This window comes from Panthera uncia (genome assembly GCF_023721935.1).
Source record: "Panthera uncia isolate 11264 chromosome D3 unlocalized genomic scaffold, Puncia_PCG_1.0 HiC_scaffold_8, whole genome shotgun sequence".
NCBI lineage: Eukaryota > Metazoa > Chordata > Mammalia > Carnivora > Felidae > Panthera > Panthera uncia.
Genome location: NW_026057586.1, coordinates 36157759 through 36178548, shown reverse-complemented (window position 1 = coordinate 36178548; position 20790 = coordinate 36157759). Strand labels below are relative to the sequence as shown.

Sequence of the window (20790 nt, the reverse complement as noted above, 5' to 3'; positions counted from 1 at the left end):
AAGATTAACTGCAGTTCAAGGATGGAGGTGCCAGCCCGGTCTGTCTAGCCAGTGACCTGTCTTGACAACCACACACTTCGTGGTTGGAGAAGTATTTTGTCCTCTCCTCTGCTGGTTAATGAGCCCTGAGGATCAGGTATAGACAGCAAGATTAGAAGCACCTGTAGTAGCTACACTTTCCATGTACTCCTTCAAATTCTAACTAGTCCCCCTGGCGTGTGGCCTCTCCTCCAGGGTCTTCAGGTGGTAACTAAATGCCCCAAGGTCAGTGGTTCTCCCAGGGTGGTCCTGGGACCTGTGAGTTTGATTGAAATGCAGAAAGTTGGGCTTACCCCAGATCTACTGAATCCAGATCTGCAGCAGACGACTCCCTAGATTTCTGTGCACATTCCAGCATGAGAAGATTAAAGGTAATGTGCATCAACTGTCTACATTGCACTGTGGTTTTTTTTTAATGTTTATTTTTGACACAGACAGACAGACAGAGATGGAGTGCGAATGGGGGAGAGGCAGAGGCAGACTGTGACACAGAATCTGAAGCAGGCACCAGGCTCTGAGCTGTCAGCACAGTGTCTGATGTGGGGCTCAAACCCATGAATCTTGAGATCATGACCTGAGCCGAAATTGGACGCTTTACTGACTGAACCACCCTGGCATCCCTACACTGGACTGTTTTAAAGTAAACCCTGTCGGGGTGCCTGGGTAGCTAAGTCGGTTAAGTGTCCGACTTTGGCTCAGGTCATGATCTTGTGGTTCTTGAACTCAAGCCCCGCATCGGGCTCTGTGCTGACAGCCCGGAGCCTGCTTCAGATTTTGTGTCTCCCTTCTCTCTGTGCCCCTCCCCTGCTCACGCTTGCGCGCGCGCTCTCTCTCTCGCTCGCTCGCTCTCGCTCGCTCTCGCTCGCTCTCTCTCGCTCGCTTGCGCTCTCTCTCTCTCTCTCTCTCTCTCTCTCAAAAATAAGTAAATGTTAAAGTAAACCCTGTCGTGTGACTGTTCCATCTGTGGATGATTCTCAGCCATGAGGGCAACCTGTGCCTCTCATTGCTTCCTTTTGTTGTTGATTTCTCGAGACCTTTTTCTGTTGACTTGTGCAATTCTTTTATTATGTGTTGCAGAAAACGTGCAGTGCGAATTTGATGATTTCCTTTGCAACCAAAAATAGGATGTGGCTGTATCCCTTCTGTGTCCCTCATGCGCCACATACGGGACTGGACAGGGCAGAGTTGCTCTTTAAATTCTTAATTCGTGGAGGTGCCGAAAAGTGCCTCCATGACTTACGGCTGACTTCGCTTAAATTTAAGTGTCCTCTAAATACAGGTATTAACTGGTGAAATAAGGCTAGAATCTAGTAGTTTTAGATCCCAAAGAGAGTAGGGGGAAAAAAAACAACAACAGGTCACCTCCTAATTTTCAGGCTAGGAGAAAAATGAAACAAATCTCTACTTCCTTGCACCGCAAAGCAATAGTTAGGGTGCTTGGTTTTGTTCTAATGGCACCTTTATCCGCAGTCAGTGTTGGAGGGAGCCTCTAAGTGTGGTATAATGACGGGTCTCCATGTCTGTTTCCTGGGGAAAGAGCTCCAGCCCCTCGGGGGGTGTGGCGAAGGCTGGGGCCCTGCTGTCCGACCACAAAGATTACTGAGGACGTTTTCCATGCCTGTGGCTCTGGTCTGTGTGGAGTGAGGGCAGATCCCAAGGGAGAGCCTGCTGGGGGCCCAAATGGAGCCACCCCTGCCAGCTTCCCGTTCTTGGTTCTGTCACTGTAAGTGCCACTCGCTCTCAGTGGTTGCCACAGAGATAATGGTTGGCACGGAGGGTGTGGCTGAGACAGCCCCATAGCTTTTATCACTCACTTGAGTTTCTACTCCTGGAAATACATCTGCCCTTGGGAAGGAATGCAGGCTGCTATCTGTGCCTGCGGGAGTGTGCATGGAGCTCGGGCGTGAGGGGGTGGGTGGATGGTAGATCGCCACGAGGCAAAGAGAACTTGAGCGCTTACAAAGGCCCTGTTCATCAACATGCCCTGCCTCTTGTGTACCACTCGGAAGTTTACTCACTTGTCCTGCCTGAAGTCCTCGAACCAGCGGTAGGTTGGCCCAGTTCCTGGTGATGTGAGGACTGCGCTGTGGTGTTAGAAGAACATGCCTTTTTGCTTGTCATCTTCGGTCAGTGGCCTGTGGTTGTGACTCTTGCTTTTAAAGGCTCCCTTGGCTCAGCCTCCGGTGGAGGATTGCTGGAGAAGGCTCTGGGAGGGTGAGAGCCTGCCTGCGGAGCTGATCACGGTCCTGTGGGTAGTTGGGCTCTTCAGCTGCTCCCAGCCCTCGCTCCCCACAAGTCCTTGTGGATCCAGGGGCTGCCCTAGTACTCTCGCTTTGCGGTGACTCAGGGGGAGCAGGTGAACCCCAGTGTGGAGCTCCTGCTCCTGAGGCAGAGACCCTAGAGGGGGAGGGAGTCAGAGTCTGCCAGATGTGAGCAGTGGGACTAATAGGCAGATGGGGAGAGCGCTGCTGGAGTGCTTTAATTTGCTGACAAATGGCACCACCATGGTAAGACCCCACCCACATTCAGTGAACCTAAAACTTAGCATGATTACTGGTACAAAATGGCGGACATGGTGTTGATCACTGAGTCAGCCTACCACGAGTGTGATTGAAGACTGCTCCCAGAGTCAGCCTGTGTCTCATCTGGAGACATGGAACGATCCTGCCCATTCGTGGCTCCTCTCCTTGGCGTCATAGGCTTGCAAAGGTTGCCTGGTGACCCCAGATGCTCTGACTTCTTGGGGTCTGTGGCATCTGTGTCCTCATCCTGAAATCTATTCCTGCCTTTATTTACCTGGATGACTCTGACCCCAGAATTGGGCTGGAAGTCTTAGCTTCTGGAAACCTCCTTGAACTGCCAAGTTTACGGAACACCCTTTCCCCGCCGAGCCCTTCTCTTTCATCACTTCCCACACTGAACTGAACATAGTTGTTGACAGATCTGTCCTATTAGACTCTCGGTTCCTCACGGGTGCGCCGTCTTCTGTACGTCTTTGAGACTGAGATGCACTCCTCCTTCCTGCTACGGTAACTGCCTGCAAGTGGCTCGGAGGCAGTAGCCCCTGTGCTCCATGATGGGAGAAGCTAGCTAGGCGGAGTCTATTTCATTAGGAGATACTGATGAAATATTAGGTTTAGAAAGACTGATTCCACAGAGGCTTCTATCCTTAGATTTTCTGGTCCTCTTCTGTGCAGTGGAAGTGTGCCTGAAACTTGAAGCCACATGCACAGTGTTTCCTAATTCTGTTCTCCACTATATTGGACTCTCTCAGCTGTTACCACGGAGGGGACGAGAAGCTATGCTTGGGTCATTTTGCGTTTTGTCTGCAGCTCCTTGCTGCGGAGGCACGGACCTCGGCCTAGCCCTCCTTGGCACAGCCTGGAAATAAACAGAGAGGGAAAGTGTCAGGAAGTCAGGAAGGACTGGCATGCAGTTTGTGCTTTTGATGTGTAGAAACCTGCAGTTCAGATGTGAGTTTTTTCAGGAGACAAAACCAGTATTTAAGGTTGGCTGTGCTTAATTGTAAAAATGCCATGCACACCTATGTTTATAGCAGCACTATCGACAATAGCCAAAGTATGGAAAGAGCCTAAATGTCCATCGATGGATGCATGGATAAAGAAGAAGTGTATATATATACAATGGAGTACTACTCAGCGATCAAAAAGAAGGAAATCTTGCTATTTGCAACTACGTGGATGGAAATGGAGGGTATTACGCTAAGCGAAATTAGAGAAAGACAAATACCATATGACTTCACTCATATGAGGACTTGAGAGACAAAACAGATGAACATAAGGGAAGGGAAGCAAAAATAATATAAAAACAGGGAGGGGGACAAAACAGAAGAGACTCATAAATATGTAGAACAAACAGGGTTACTGGAGGGGTTGTGGGAGGGGGGATGGGCTAAATGGGTAAGTGGCACTAAGGAGTCTACTCCTGAAATCATTGTCACACTATATGCTAACTAATTTGGATGGAAATTAAAAAAAAATTATTAGGAAAAAATGCTGTGGTGCTTCCGGTCCTTACCCCTTGGTTAGTGAATAAAACTCTTATCAAAACAGTCATTTTAAAAACTTAGTCTTGGGTGCAGTTTTGTTTGTGTCCTAGGATACTTGCCATAGATGAATGGCTGTTGCCATCTTGAAAGACACTTAAAGGAAGAGTCTGGCCCCATGGGGTGGGTCAGGTGAACTGTGGAGTTTTGCCTTCTCTGCTCGGTGACATGATTGATGCCAGATTGTTCCCTTTTGACCCCAGCTAATGATCCTTATCTTTTCTCTAGGGATTAGACATACACTTCTTTTCCTCAAAATGTTTAGGACAGGGATGGTGAACATTTTCCCTGTCAAGAACCATTGACCCCAGGAAGGAAGAGGCTATCTCTTGATCCAGGGCAGTGATCGTGGTTGGAAAGGCACCCCCAGGGCCCAGCCAGGGCTCTCTGAGCTCAGGCGACCCTCTCAGCACGCAGTTAGAAAGCCCTGACAGATGACATTAGGTTCCCTGCCAGTCCCATGAAAGGCTTGCCTCTTCCTATGGAGAGTCTTGGGTATTTTTTAGAAACCTCATTGAAGCCTTTGGGGTGGAGAGGGAAGGAAAAGTAGTCTTTACTGAGCATTAAGATGTGATTTGCCAGGTGATTTGCCAACGTTATTGTGTTATCATATGACTTCAAAGTGTTGGATGTGTACTTCTAAAAGTGTTTCGCTCATAAAAAAACCCGAGGCACAGAGAGGAATTTCTTCTGAGTTGCAAACACTAATTTAGGAGTCTGCATAGCAATGTTATCCCAGGCTATGGTGAAACAGCGCAGAAGGCTGAGGGCAAACCATAGCAGTGCACGGTGCAGGGCAAGGACCTTGCCAACTGGTGATGCAGGGGAGGGCAGGTGAAGGGAATACAGTGCCCCATGAGTGGGCAAGAGAGGAGGTCAGGGGCCCAGGGTGGCAGTTTCTGTGAGCAGAGGCTGGGAAGAATGAGGTACTTTGCAGAGACCAAGGCTAGGACAGTCCTGGCTACAACTGATACCTGGGTAAGAGGGTTGAGTGTTTTCCATGAGTGTCCTCAGGAGCTGGTGGGGTGGGTATGTGGTTTCTGGCCCTTGTCCTGAGGTGGTTTTCTTCTCCTAAGTTTTCTCCCTGGAGAGTAAAGCAGGGTTGGGCTTGACCCCTGATTTGGAGGGATAGTCTCCTGTATATATCACCTGGGACTCTGGAAGCTTCCAGAAGAGCAGAGCAGGACTCCTTTGTTTAGGCAACCTCCCTTCTCTTTGCGCCCTGCCAGTAGGGGGTGAGCAGGGTGCATGGCAGGACAGTGACTGCCATTATGCTGTGGCCAGCTCAGGAGAAAAACACCCTCCACTCCAGCAAAATCAACTTAGCGCTGTGGTTTCCTTGTTACTAAAAGAGAACTAGAAAGAAGGGCACCTGGGTGATTTAGTTGGTTAAGCAATCAACTTCGGCTCAGGTCATGATCTAAAGGTTCGTGAGTTGGAGCCCCACATCAGGCTCTGTGCTGACAACTCAGAGCCTGGAGCCTGCTTCGGATTCTGTGTCTCCTTCCCCTGCCCATGCTCTGTCTCTCTCAAAAATAAATAAAAATAAAACCTTAAGAAAAGAGAACTAGAAAGAGAAATATATGTAACTTTGGAAGAACATACATCTAAATGTCTTAACTGAATTTGAAAAGAAAGGGAATGATACAAGCCTGTAAATAAAATATCTTGAGGTTCTCCAGATTCCTAATGAGCACAAAGGAAGAAGATGTAGCAGGAGAGGAAAGGAAGAAAGCAGGGGGGCAGACAGCCAAGCCATTTATTAGAGAGGCAGAGGTGTGGGCCAATGAGTTCTGAAGTGACCTCTGAAGTAAAAGGTCCCTGTCACCTGTTTTTCACAGCACTGCTTGCCTCAGGGTGTTGGTGCTGCTTTTCAGATGATAATGATCTCATTACCCCCGGGTCAGCAGCCTTTTTAGAGGGGCAGTGTCAAAGTGCTGACCCCTCTTGCTTCCTAGGGGGTTCTCTGGATTGGTCAAGGGGCTCAGCTTCTCCAAGGACTGGTGGGACTGCATGTTTGTGGATTCTTCTGTCTCTACCATTCTTTGATACTGGGGAGAAAAGAAGTCACGTTAAAAAAATTTTTTTTAGTGTTTATTTTTAAGAGGGAGGGAGAGCATGAATTGGGGAGGGGCAGAGAGTGGGGGGGGGGGGGACTGAGGATCCCAAGCAGGCTCAGAGATGACAGCAGACAAGCCAATGTGGGGTTTAAACTCATGAACTGTGAGATCATGACCTGAGCCCGAAGTTTGATTCTTAACCGACTGAGCCAGGAAGGCACATTTTAAACAGAATTCCACTTTGTGAAGTGTCTTGCAGTAGCTGATCCGGCCTTTTTGCATCTGAGAAGGGACACTTTTGTGAAAGCGAAGATAGGAACAGACAGAAGTATACTTCCCTGGGGGGCCAAAAGCTAGCCGGCTCCCTAAAATTCAGAGGGAGAAACAGTTGCCTACAAATGAAGTTGGAAGTGAAGGTACCTGGCTCTGCCTGGACCACCTTCTGACCATGAGGAAGGGGGCACAGTGACTCCCAAGGTAACAAGCAGGAAGGCGCGTGGAGCTGGGCAGATGGTGATGGCGGGCAAGCAGCCAAACGTGCACTCGGTCACCTGATTTTTAAGTCTGGAGCAGCCTCCTTAGTCAACAGCTCCTTGGAAGCTGTTTGCCACTTGAAGGGGGCCCTGCGTGACAGGCGTCACAATATAGGTGAATACTAGGGGTTCTCAGAGGGTTTGGGAGATGCAGGAGGGTGTCATCAGGAGGAGGTGACTGGCGAAGGGCGAGGTGGAGGAAGCAGGGAAGCCATGGTCCAGGCCAGGGCTTGAAGGCTGGAGCGTGTGGCCTCTTCTGACCCCGGAGATTCCAGGATGGTATTCAGCTATCCTGGGGGGTCCATGTCGGGGCAGAGGCACTGCTCGCTTGCAGCGATTGCCCATAGTGTCCCATGTCTGTGGGAGTGGTCTCTTCATGAGCCCGGTAGGCAAGCTGGAGATCTGGGGGTCCTTCACCCATCTCAGCCCACATTCAGCTCTGTCCCTAGATCACTCCCACATCAACCCCTCCTCTCCATTCCCACTTGCTTGTCCCCACCTACCATTCCTTGCTCAGGCGACCTTTTACTTGCTTTTCAGCTCCTACCCACTCCCCATTCCACTTCCTCTGCCCTGGCTGCCTGTGCTGGCAGTGAGCTTGATAAAAATTGGTGTCAGTAGATTCCTTCCTGCTTGGAAATTCTTCCAGAGCCCTCCGTCCCTGCCTGAGAGACGTGTGACGGTGTGGCAGCATGAGCCCCCTCTCTGCGAGGACTCTCCTTGTCTCCGGCCTCACAGCCACAGCCTGCCAGAGTGCTTTGTGCTCTTGGAACCTAGTGCTTCCTTCTGCAGCATCCAGGCTGCCCACCTGCTCTCTTCTCTTCCTTGGGTTCCCCTCTGCACCGCGCTTCTCGCCGGGGTTAACTTTTAGTCCTTGAAGTTTGTTCAGTGTCACCTCTTTTGAATCTGCTCCCCAGCCTCAGGGGGCACAGGTGTTGCCTGTCCTTCCTTGGTGGTCCTTAGCATCACCATCAGGTTCTCACATAGCCTTGGCATTATTTGGGGGCATCTGTCTCCCTTACTCCGCTCTTGATGGCTGAGACCGTCTTCCTCCACCTTGGACACCCTGCTGCTCAGCATAACATCTGCTTAGTAGAGAAGCAATAAAGGATTCGTATAAAGATTACATGACATGAATATTTACACTGTGATAACACTCCGAGGGAATTTGGGTTTAATAAGGTGGCCTTGAGCAGTCTTCTGTCTGCTCAGGACTCACAACCTCGCTATCATTCGCTTGTAGCCTCTTTAGGTTGAATGGGCTGCCTGGGTGGGTGGGGGAGGGGTGCCCTCATGCATCCCTCCTCACCATCATCACCACCACTCACTTCTCAGAACCGATGCCCAGAAGTCCTTGCTTTTGTATGTGTGTGAGTTTTCTCATTTTACACAGTGACATGAATGTCATGATTAGGACATGAATTTCGGTGGCCCAGTTTATTTTTATTGTACAAACAGAACACACAGCTAGTTCCATGTCTACAAGCCATTCTCAGTTCCTTCCCCCGCCCCGCTTCTTAGGGCCTCCAATCCCAGTGCTGGGACCAGCAACCCCGTACCCCTCAGGTCTTAGTTTCTTCACCTGTGAAATAAAGATGCTGGGTTAGATCAGGCTGAGAAGCCGTGGTCCACACAATGTCCCGTAGACCCACGGGAAGTACCCGTACCCTCTGACATGAACGTTGTTGATGACCTGTATATAACTTACCAATGAAACCATGACTTTGAAAAGTTTATACATTGCTGGAAAAAGATGATTTCTAAAGTATCAGTGTGTTCCCTGGCAAATTTTCTACTATGCCACTTTGGTTTTTTTAAGTATCAACACGTACTAAGGAAGCAACACTTGCGGGTTGAAGTGGGTTTTATTTGATGGTCATCAGTGTGTCGGTGGCACATTGAAAGTCATGGGAAGAATGGCCAGAGTGGAATTCTTTGGACTCACTCAGTGCTGATGGGTGCTTGGGCCTGCAGACTTGCTGGGGAAACGGGGCATAACGTCAGCCTGGCCAGCGACTTCTGCAGGCAGTCTTGTGTCACTTTGCAGAGTTCCTCACCAGTGCTCTGATGGGTGGCTCTGAAAAGCCAATGTCACCCAGCCAATTCCTGGGTCGCTTCTCTTTGCTCCGTCTGAAAAATCACAATGGCTGTGTTCTCTGTAGCTGGTGCCAACGGAGTTTTAAATGGAGGTGTGAGCATTTTGTCTATGAATAAATCTTGGTATGATGTCTTTTGTGGCAGCCCAAGGTTTTATTTTTAAGTTTTTAAAAAATGGTTATTTTTGAGAAAGAGAATAGGGAAGGGGCAGAGAGAGGGGGGGGGACAGAGGATCCAAAGCAGGTCCCAAACTGACAGAAGTGGGGCTGATGTGGGGCTTGAACTCACGAACTGTGAGATCATGACATCAGCCGAAGTCAGGCGCTCAACTGACTGAACCACCCCTGTGGCAGCCCAAGGTTAAGAGGAAACTTACTATCTTGTTACTCTGTGCAGAGGAGGGCCTCCTGGGTCTTGGTCCAAGCTCTCCCATAGAACGCTTGCTTAATGTGTTTGGCACCTGGTGAGAGAAGGGTGCTGAAATTATTAGCCCCAAGTCAGTGATTTTTATGGGTCTTGAAGCATGATGTTCTAGAATGATCTTTCATTTTCCTACTTCCCTTGTCACATTCACAGATGCCTTGGGTTCCTCCCTTCCACATTCTTTGACTAACTTAAATAGGTTGTTTCTCTCCCTCCCCTCCCCACTTCTTTTTATCGATTCCTTCTAACGTCCTGGTCTGCTTTCCCCACACGAGGTTTTCGTCACTGTGCTCTTGGCTGAGCAGCAGCACAGGAACTCTCTGGCTGTGCCTGTCAGCACTGATGTTTGCAGGCCATGCAGCTTTCCTTCCCAGTGATGGCACAGGAATGGTCCCTAACGGCCTTTAATTAATTTGCCCTCGGCTCATTATTGTAAGCTGGTTTAAAGTATGATACATTAATTGTGTCTCTTAAAGGAACAGGTTTCATTTTAAAAGGCATGAACCATGGAGAGAAAAGATAGGGGTGGTTATTCTGCTGATGCCTCCTTTCCCCACCAAATGGAGGCTCAAAATAGCCTTTCACTCAAAGGCTAGTGCTATACAAATGACTGCATCCTGGGCAGATTGAGTTTGGAAGAAGGTGGAGAATAAACACATATTGGCCAACCACGGGCTGTACTTGACTTTAATAAGAATGGATGCATCATTGGCCCATTACAGCCTTGCTCACTACTGGAGCTGGCCCGGCCTCTCCCATGGGACCTTCTGCCACCAGAGCTCTCAAGACTTCTGTCCACCCTTGGGGCTGTGCTGATGGAAGGCGGGGTTCCTCTTTGCATACCTCCCACCTGGCTGTCTCCAAGCTTGGTGAGAATGGCAAATCTTCTGGACTCCAATCTGAACCCAGCCCTCCTTTTTACACATAAGGTTTCAGTTTTGAGTTGACATGTGTTTTTTTGATACTTGCCACTTCTTACATGGGCATCTTCTTCCCCAGTGCTCTGACTTAGGACTCTTAAGCTAAGCCTGGGGCGGCCAGATCTGTCTTTTCCTGTACCCCCATCCTCCCCAGTAGAGGCTGCATGCTCTTTAGCATGTGTTCACAATGTAGGCGGACAAAGAGGAAAAGGGAGAGAGGCTCTGTGAGCTCCTGGGAGAAGCCTCTGGAGCTGCCCTCTTGCTGGCATAGGGTGGGCTCTGGGCCTCTCTCCCTGCTCTACATTTGATGCCCTCTCTCTTTTGTGTTAGCTGACTTTCAGGCAGTAGGGATGTATGAAATTCCCTCTCTCGGGATTTGGGACCCATTAGAACAGTCTGCACAGTGGATTGGGTGTGTGGGAGAGTAAGAGGACCTCCGAGCTCTGTTTCCTCATTCATAGGCTGAAGCCCAGTGTGCACATGGATGTACACGCATGAGGATGCACACAGGGAGCAGAGGCTGTGGACACGGAGGGCAGAGCAAGGGAGTGCCACGGTTCTCAGTCACCCCTCTGTAAGGAAGCCTTGCATGTACTCCTGTAAGCCTTGATTAAGACTCACACCTGAACTCTGCATAGACTGCTGCTTCTAAAGGAGGAGTGATTGATGTGGATGCATCCAGGAGCTATGTCAGACATACCCTCAAGAAGCTACCAGGCCAGTCGTATTCCTAGGTGAGCCCTGCACACTCTAGTCTAACTTGAAAGGGAGGCCTGCACAACCATGGTGAGTCTGACTTCTCGTATGGTGAGGCCTGGATGTGACACAAATAGAACACTTAGTTTCTTGAACTCCAGAGAGTGGCCAGCAGTTAAAGCTCGAGCCCATGCCTCCCGTGGCATGGGTAGCCCTGAATCGAGGAAGCTGGGACCTGGGCGGTAGGAGTGCTTCTCCTTTAGCCTGTGTGGGCTGTTCTTGAATGACACCAAAAGGCTATCAGTAGTCACTGGTTTGAGCCCAATACCTGATGTGATGAAATGTCTGCTGGCTGGTCCTCTACCAGCAGGAGCTGTGTGTGCCTCTCAATGTGATAAAGGATATAGGCATGCCTCATTTTATTGCACATGATTGCACTTGGCAGATGGTACGATTTTCTTCACAAATTTGAAAGTTTTATGGCAACCCCTGTGTCAAGCAAGTCTATTGGTGCCATTTTTCCAACAGCATTTGCTCGCTTCATGTCTCTGTCATATTTTGGTAATTCTCACAATATTTCAAACTTTTTTATTGTTATATCTATTACGTTGATTTGGAATCAGAGATGACTGCTGAAAGCTCAGATGGTTAGCTTTTTAGCAATAAAGTTATTTTTAAATTAAGATATGTACATTGTTATTTTTAGATGTAATATTGCACACTCAATAGATAATATATTGTCAACGTAACTTGTATATGCACTGGGAAACCAAAAAATTCTCTTGACTTGCTTTATTGTGATAGTTACTTGATTGCATTGTTTGGGAATTGAACTTGGGATATCGCCAATGTATGCCTGTATGTCACTTACAAATGTGCTTGGTTCCTAATCCTATTTGTTCTAGGTAAACACTGGTGTCTCCTAAAATGTATGTGAAGAAACAATAGAACATGTTAGGATGAGTATAGAGGCTATCTGGTATCGCTATGTTTTAAAAGTAGAGGGCAATTTTGAGTTTTAATTAAGCACTGTAATTTCATTTTACTCCATGATCTTGGTTCTTTAAGAAAGGCAATATAAATGATCTTATCAAAATCAGAGTAATACCTCTTGGGATAACTAATTGGTCCTTTTAATTTCAACCACAGTGGTGAGGATTTCCGGGTTTTCATGTCATAGAGACTGATGCATGACATTTGTAAAAATATCAGTTGCATAGAAAAAACAAAAAAGGTTTTGCAGTACTTGGGGAGAAGATACCTTGGTCCATAAAAGTGAAACATCACTGCTAATCACTTCCATGAATGGTTAAAAAAAAAAAAAAAAAAAAAAACAACTACAATTTAACAGATGCCAGATTGGAAGAATTTCTGATCTAGACCTCATGGAGTGCTTTTAACATATGGAATAAAAACACTTTGCCCTTTAAAGGACATTTCAGCCAAAATATATAATATTCTTAAATAAGATGGCTGATCTTTTGAGATTTGTTATTAAAAAGGCAAAACTACATTAAAATATGTGAATCTTTCTCTGAAGTTTGTAGTGAGAATTCTCTGGCATTAAAGAATTATTTGGGAACGTTACTATTTCATTAAATAATTATTCCAAACAGCTGAATGAATGAATGAATGAATAAAATTAATAACTATAAATAGTCTTATTTTTTAATTAAGGACAATTGAAATAGAAAGACTTTTCAAATAGATTTTGTGGTTTGTTTTAATTAAGAGAGACTTGGCAAAAAAAAAAAGTTCTTTGGCACCACTCAAAGATATTTTTGGCATTTGTACAAGCATGTTTCTCATCAAAGGGTGGAAGGCACCATCAGGCCTCCCTGAGGCCTTCTGTTCTAGTGCCACCACAGAGTCCTTTGTGATGTCCTAGATGCTAAAAATATGTGGTGGATGCGTATCAACTAAAAGAGAGGTTATCAGACTAGATAAAAACAATTGCAACTATAACTACGAGAAACTCTACACCATGCAAATACTAACCGAAAGTGACCACTGAGATACCACCTCGTACCTGTCAGAACGGCTACAGTTATCAACTGAGGAAACAACAGATGGTGAGGATGCCAAGAAAGGGGAACCCTTTTGCACTGTTGGTGGGAATGAAACTGGTGCAGCTGCTCTGGAAAAAAGTATGGAGGTTCCTCAAAAAGTTAAAAAAAAAAAAAAAAAAAAGAATTACCCTGCGACCCATCAGTGGCACTACTAGGTATTTACCCAAAGGGTACCAAAATGCTGATTTGAAGGGACCCATACCCTCCAATGTTCATAGCAGCGCTATCAACAATAGCCAAAGTATGGAAAGAGACCAAATAGCCATTGATGGATGAATGGATAAAGAAGATGCGGTTTATCTATATACAATGAAATATTACTCAGTGATCAAAAAAAATGAAATCTTGCTATTTGCAACAACATGGATGGAACTTGAGTGTATTATGCTAAGCAAAGTCAGTCAAAGACAATGAGACAAATCATATGATTTCACTCATGTGGAATTTAAGAAACAAAGCAGATGAACATAGGGGAGGGGAAGAAAAGATAAAGATGGAGGCAAGCTATAAGAGACTCTTAAATGTAGACAGCAAACTGAGGATTGCTGGAGGGAAGGTGGGTGGGTGGGGGATGGCATTAAAGAGGGCACTTATTGAGGGTGCCTGGGTGGCTCAGTTGGTTGAGCGTCCACCTCTTGGTTTCTGCTCAGGTCATGATCTCAGGGTTTGTGGGTTTGAGCCCCGCATTGGGATGCATTCTGACAGTGTAGAGCCCACTTGGGATTCTATCTCGTCCCCTCTCTCTGCCCCTCCCTCCTCACGTGCAGTCTCTCTCTCTCTCAAAATAAACTTAAACAAAAAGAGGGCAACTTCTTGGGATGAGCACTGGGTGTTATGTGTAAGCAATGAATCATTAAATTCTCTTGAAACCAATACTACACTATATGTTAACTAACTCGAATCGAAATGTTTTTAAAAATTCCAAAAAAAAAGGAGGGTGATATACTCTATTACATAAGTTTGAGAAATGAAGAAAGGCAAAATAAAAAGTTCTTATCATCTTGTTAAAAAAAAGAAACTAGAAATCGGTAACAAAAAGATACTTGGAAAATTCCTAAATATTTGAAAGTTAAACAGTGTACTTCTAAATAAGCCATAGGTGTAACAAACAAACCAACACATTTTGAGTGGAATGAAATACTCATCATTCATTCAATTTTGAACTGAATGAAAACAAAAACAATGTATCAAATTTTGCAGAGTGTAGCCAAAGCTGTGCTTAGGGAGATGTTTATAGCACTAACTACTGACATTAGAAAAGAAGAAAGGTTTCAAATCAGTCGTTTCAATTTCCACCTTAAGAAAGTAGGAAAAAAGAACAAATTAGGCTAAAAGCAAGCAGAAGGAGGAAAATGATATAAAAATTAGGAAAGGAAAGAACAATGAAATCAAAAGTTGCTTGAAAAGAGCAATAAAATACGATATATCTTTAGCCAGACCAAGTTAAAGGGAAGAAAGACACAGATTACCAATAACAGGAATAAGAGAGGAGATTGCTAAAGTCAATAAAAGGATGATCGGGAATATTATGAACAACCTTATGCCCATACATTGAACAACTTAGGTGAATTGGAAAACATTCCTTGAAAGATACAAATTATTAAAGTTCATTCAAGAAGAAATAATCAGAAGAGCCTTATACTAATTGAAGAGATTGAATTCATAGTTGAAAACCTTCCAATAAGGAGAACTCTTGGCCCAGGTGGCGTCACTGGAGAATTCTGCCAAACATTTAAGGAATATATAATACCAACTCTATATAGACTTGCTCTGAAAGTCGAAGAGGAGGGAATACTCCCGACTCATGAGATCAGCATTGCCTCAACATCAGCACCATTAAAAGGAAACAAAACTACATACACATCAATATGCTTCATGAATATAGATGTAAAAAATCCTCGACAAAATATTGTCATTTTCAGCTAAATTTGATTTTTTTTTTTTTTACCTGATTTTGACTATCATACCAAGTACTAAAACCTTAACAACCTGAACACAACTAACCATCATTTTCATTCACATGAATCAGAAGCCAGGACAGGTCATTGGTAACTAAAGGAGGCTCTCTGATAGTGTGAATTCACTTAAGATTATTTCTGCTGGTTACCTAGTGGTATATATGCAAGAAAGTCTACCGCGAGCCTTACCACCTTATAAAGAGGTACTTGGAATTGACTCTGTCTTCTGACCCTCTTCCTGGATGAATCTGCCCTTCTTCTTCATTTCTATAGCCCCATACTTGCATCTGATGGATTTGTTCTTATTTATTAGAAGTGGTAGTGGCAAAACCCAAACTTTGAGAAATCTGAGATGTTAGCTGTGGAAACTGAACAAGTGATCGCCCGAGGACCAGACCCAGGGGTGATGCAGTTAACTCTATTTATTTATTATTTAATGTATTTTGAGGCCATGCAGACATTTTAGAAGTCAACTTGAAAGTTGTCTGGGCTTCATGTCTTAGGGTCTATGATAAACTAGATGTTCATTTTAGGGGTGGTTGATTCCTCTAGAGTTTTCTCAGATACTTGTTTTTAGGAAGACAATGCATCCTCTCTTAATCAAAACTCTTCGTAATAAGTGGTCATCAACTGTATATTGTATAGATGTGGTAGATTCCGTGGTGGTCAAACAATAAGGCCTTGGGGTCAGACACCACAGACCCCCCCAATCTTACGTAATCTAGCCTCTGCCACTTACTGGGTGTCTTCATAGGTTTTGAGTCTGGAGGAACCTGACCCCTGCCCAAGTTGCCTGGAGAAAACCAGTGTCTGCAACACAGTGAGGGAGGCGGCCAAGGCTGCATGATCAAGGGCTTGATGGGTCATACAGAGGATCTTGGATTTCATTCTCTGTGCAGGGGCAGCCATTGAAGGGTTTAAATAGGAGCGGTGATGTCATCAGGTGGTCACCCAATCCTTCTGGCCTTGGTCTGGAAAGTGGATGGGAAGAGGTCAAGATGTCTGTGGGGAGGCCTTTGTGGGAAGCTACCACCATAATTGCTGAGTCCCACTTGCCCTACATCCTTCTGAATCTAAAGTGGGAGCCTGTTCACTTTCAGAGCTGCTGTGCAAAATGGGAATATTCTTCTCATGACCAGACTTCTGCCAACTCTTTTAGACCTGTGTATTCCATGGCCTTCCACTCAAGTCTATGACATAAACAGAGAATGTGATTCTGGGCATTGCCCCCCATATGCTGAAATTGAAGCTCAGAGTTGCCAGCCACCAGAATAACACTGCTATTGACTACTTTATTCTTAACGTTTTAAATGCTTTGGTATCTGCCTTTGTCCTATCAGTGTTTGGCATAACGCAAAACTTTCATCCTCTAAGTCTATTGTTACCTGTTCTCATTTTATAGACCAGGAAATCCAAGACTTAGAAGTAGACTACTTTGTTCAAGGTCACCTCCCAAGTAGGTGGTGACACCAGCTTTGAAATGCAGGCTGACTGCTTAGTTGTTGCTCTTATTAAGTTCACTCTTCACTACCTGGTGCCTAGAACAGTTCCTGGCAGACACTCAGGAAATACATGTTGGGTGCTGTGTATTGGGAAAGTCTGGTGCCCGATGTGAGGAACCTGACCTGCCAGCAGAATCACGTGGGTCAGAGCCACACTTGAGTTGTGTGAAGCTGAGTACTCTGCACTCCCAGGCCTTCTGTGTAGACCGGGATAACTGGTTTCTCCCCTCCTCCTATGTGCCCTCGGCACTTTGCAGCTCTCCTCCGCTGGCTAACTAGTAATTGTGGCATATTCATTCATCTTCCTGTCATGTTGGGACCTCTGGAGGTTGGGTGTTAGGTTGGGGTCACCCCCTTATTCGCTGGGCTTGACCTAACGAGAATGTGTTAAATATGACTGAGGGGAACACGGGGGTTGTAGGAGTTGGCCAGCATCTTGAGCCAGAGAAGCCTGACACAGGGCTCCTCTGTCCGCCTGGCTCAGGGCCAGACCCATTCTTGAACATGAGTGAGAGCCCAGGAGCAGGCAGAGCAGAGGCTGCTTAGAGGGCCATTACCAAGACATCCAGTCCTTAATCCAGCACAGCGTCCTGTGCTGCCCTTGGATCTTTAAGGCCCTTGACCGTTAGATCCCAGGAAGAAGAGGTGCCTCAAAGCTGAGCCCAGCTGCAGAAAGCACAGTGGTGCTGGGGCTGTGAGGCCAGGAAGGAGGGAGGGGGGAGGATGCATTCCATCATGACTGTGTTAATTTGCCGGATATAGTTGGCTATCGAGTACAGTGGTCTACAAACAGCTGGGACTAGAAGTCTGGAGAGAGGGAGGGTGGGGGCTGAGGGTGCACGTGGGGCGTTGGTCTCTAAAACTCACTCATCCCCTCTTCCGGCCACCTGTAGCAGCCTGGACTGTTCCATGTACCATCTGAGGTGAGGTCTGTATCTTAACTGGATCCAGTCCCCTCACCTCTGGAGTGGACATTCTGTTCATTTTTCGTGTTTTCTCTGTGTCTTTACCCTTGATTGCGTCAGTTTAATTAATTTTATATGTTATGTTTTTTATTTCAGAAAAACTGTACAACTCCAGTGGGCGAGATTTAAGAAGGGCCCTTTTCTCCCTGAAGCAGATATTTCAGGTAAAAAAGAAGACATGTGTGCTCACAGGTCCTGTTTTTGTATTGCTTATGGAATCAGATACAAACCTGTTTCTGCCTCTTACTGGTTACGGAAAGAAAAGTTCCTTTCGATTAAAATGTCAATTAGGTCAGAGTCTCAGTTGAGACTATTTTTACCCTATTAAATATTTCAAACATAAGTAAAGACGACTTTACCAAATCATGTTTTTCCATACTGACTTCAGACTTTTAAAAAGAAAAACCTACTGCAGATATAATTGAGGTCTTGCATTGTCCCCAGTACTAACCATCTTCCTCCCACCCCAGGCCCCCTCTGTATCCTTGTTTCCATGCTGTTGGTGAATATTCACCAAGAGTACATATATCCTTTGTTAACTTCATACATGTTATGCTGCATGGATCATACTCCAGCTTATTTAGTGAAAACAGGATAGATGTAGGCATGACTGACGTAGCTCTGAGTCGTCTATTGTATGAATAAAGCATAATTGACTTTGTTCACTCTTCTATTGGTTTATTCCCAATGTTGGCTATTTTAGAAACCATGCTGCTGTGGATGTGTCCCTTGTGCACACATGCAGGGTCCATTTTATCCTTTCTTCCTAAGCCTTCCCTCTTCCCCTGCCTTGAGAAAGTCCCAGGACTAGTGAAGAAGGCCAGGACAGGAGAGCAGGGAAGCTGAGAGACTCTCACTTGTGAGCAGCCAAGAGGAGAGAGGGACAGAGCCAGGAGAGGAGGGGGAGGCTGCTGTCTGGGCAGAGTCAGGAGGTAGCACGTGCACTGAGTGTCTGTATATTCCTAGGGTATATCCCTCTTCTCTTCAGTTCCTGTCTTAGCCATATTCTTAAAAAATTTTGTCAGTGATAGTTTTTTTTATTTTTATTTTTTATTTTTTTAATATTTATTTTTGAGAGAGATGGAGCACAAGCGGGGGAGGGACAGAGAGAGAGGGAGACACAGAATCCAAAGCAGGCTCCAGGCTCTGAGCTGTCAGCACAGAGCCTGACACGGGGCTCAAACTCAAGCACCATGAGATCGTGACCTGAGCCACAGTCGGATGCTTAACTGATGGAGCCACCCAGGCACCCCTGTCAGTGATAGTTCTGCCAGAGTGGCAGTTCCACTTCATGGATGTCTTCCTGAGAGGGGACTGGCAAAAAGGCCAACAATCCATCCCATCTGCACATTCTCATCCCGTTGTTCCTGAAATGTGTTCAGTCATGCCCTTAACCTTCTCCCAGGGCAGAGTCCCTTCTCAGTGTTAACATTTCTGGACGTGAAGCCTCTTGGCTCTTCCAACAGTTATGGTGGTGAACCTACCCTGTCATTGCTCCTCATGCTGCAACGTCTCCGAAACACCTTGCGGTTGGGGTCTACCGTGGTTCAGACCGGTTCTTCTGGAAAAATGGCAACATCTGTCCATGGGCACTGCCTGCTTTTGGTTCTCTCCATCTCAGTCTGTTCTTTGTACCAGAGGGGTTTGAGGAAGGCCTTCTCTTGCTGGTCCCATGTAGCCTTCTAGATTACATCTGAATTTCTCAGTCTAACGTGAAGCCCTCGTAGAAGCCTCTGCTGCCCAATTCTCTGCCCTTGGCTGCATCTTGAATTCTATTCATGGGTGCATTCTGGGAGCAAGCTGCACCCTTCCTTTTCTGCACCTTTTCCCCTGGATCTATTGCTTCTATCCCATAATGTGTTGCCACCCCACATCCACTCTCCATGTCTCTCGGTTGACCTCCTGGTGTCTCCTCTTGATAGTGCCCTTCTCCCTAAATGAGTCCTCCCAGTGCCTCCAAATACCTTTGAAGTTCTCTGAGCTTACTTGTAGTATAGAACTTACGGTACTTGTCTGAGTCTAGCTGTCTGCAAGCTCCCTGGATTTCATCCCTGGGTCTTCGGGGCCAAGCACAGTATCTGGGGCTGTGTAAGCAATGGGTGAATTGGATAGCCTTCTAGCAGATGTGTATGTCGTTAGTCTTTCTGGTTTCTAATTTAGTAAACACTATACTAATTGTCCCAAAGTTCCATCTGTATCTCCTTGTTCCTTAGCCAAACAAAATGAAACTTATTTACCTTTGATGACATCCTTCTCTTTAACTCAGATCCCCAGCTGCAGTTGGGCTGGACCCTCACTGTACCACCAGAGGGCCAGGCTCATGCCATTCCTCGTCCTAATTTATTTAGTCCCTCAGCCTGCCTGATGTTTCTGTTCAGCTTTGACTTCTTTCAAAACCTGTGTTCATCTCATTGAGTATCCAGTTGGTGGCAGAAACTGAAGAGAGAGGAGTCAGTTATTCCAAGTGACTTTAAAACATTGTGATTTGTGTGCTTTGAGTAGATATATTCTAAGAACGAAAGGAACCACACACCCAGTCAACTGTTTGCAATAGTCCCATTGCTGCTGCTGGTGTTGTGTTGCTGTTCTAAGACTGGTGTATGTGTTCTAATTTGGTCATTCTTAGAGTTGTTAAGCATTAAGATTCTTGAAGTGTGAGGAAAAAGGAGATAGAAAGGTAGAAGAGGTTAAGAACTCTGTATTCCTGAATTTAATTGAAAGTATCAGCATGAACCCATGGTGTTTATTGTCTAACTAACAAGCAACTAAGCATATTTCCAGCTCAAAGTTTACTAAAAAGCACTAGGAACAATGGTCAGCCTATTACTTAAAGCACCACTAGCCCCAAGGTTGTGATGTTGAGATACTGAAAGGAACAATAGATCCTTGGAGAAATAGCTGATTCGAAGTCTGGAGTAGGAAATGCATAAAAAAAACAAAAACAAACAAAAAACCCTTAAAGCAAGGACGGTATGAGGTCCTGCTAGGATTCTTGCCAAAAGAACAAAGAACTCAGGAGCATGTTGAAGGGTCTTCTGGGTGGTTGGAAAATAGCAACATCAATAAGGATGATAAATACAATGGATTGAAAGACATCGAGAAAGTTGGCATTGATGAGTTCATAATGATAATAAAAAATAATGATGAATAGGTCACCTTAGGAAGATGCTAGTGAATCAGCTGATTATTTTGAAAAAGGGTAAAGTTTAAGAATCTCACATTTATCTTACCCTTTGCCTTTAAAAATTTTTTAATTCAAGTATAATTAATATGCAGTGTTATATTAGTTTCCAGTGTATAAAATAATGATTCAACAATTTTATATGCTCATCTATACTGTTCTTGATTCCCTTTCCCTGTTTCATACATCCCCCCACCTACATTTCCTCTGGCAACCACCGGCTCTCTGTATTTGAGTCTATACTTTTTACTCTGGATCTGTTTTGTTTCTTAAATTCAAGT

The 20790-nt window shown here is 45.6% G+C and overlaps 1 protein-coding gene and 1 long non-coding RNA gene across 6 annotated transcripts in view; one reads left to right on the top strand and one right to left on the bottom strand.

The window, feature by feature from the left end:
• FHOD3 (formin homology 2 domain containing 3) overlaps positions 1 to 20790 on the top strand; it is a 469815-nt gene that overhangs the window by 182294 nt on the left and 266731 nt on the right. For all 5 annotated transcript variants that reach the window (XM_049619507.1, XM_049619508.1, XM_049619506.1 and 2 more), the window contains exon 4: positions 17425 to 17492. In XM_049619507.1, the coding sequence (XP_049475464.1) occupies positions 17425 to 17492 (68 nt within the window). The remainder of the gene's footprint in view (positions 1 to 17424; positions 17493 to 20790) is intronic.
• Positions 1 to 20790, bottom strand: part of LOC125914273 (uncharacterized) — a 152113-nt gene that overhangs the window by 23683 nt on the left and 107640 nt on the right. The window lies entirely within an intron of this gene.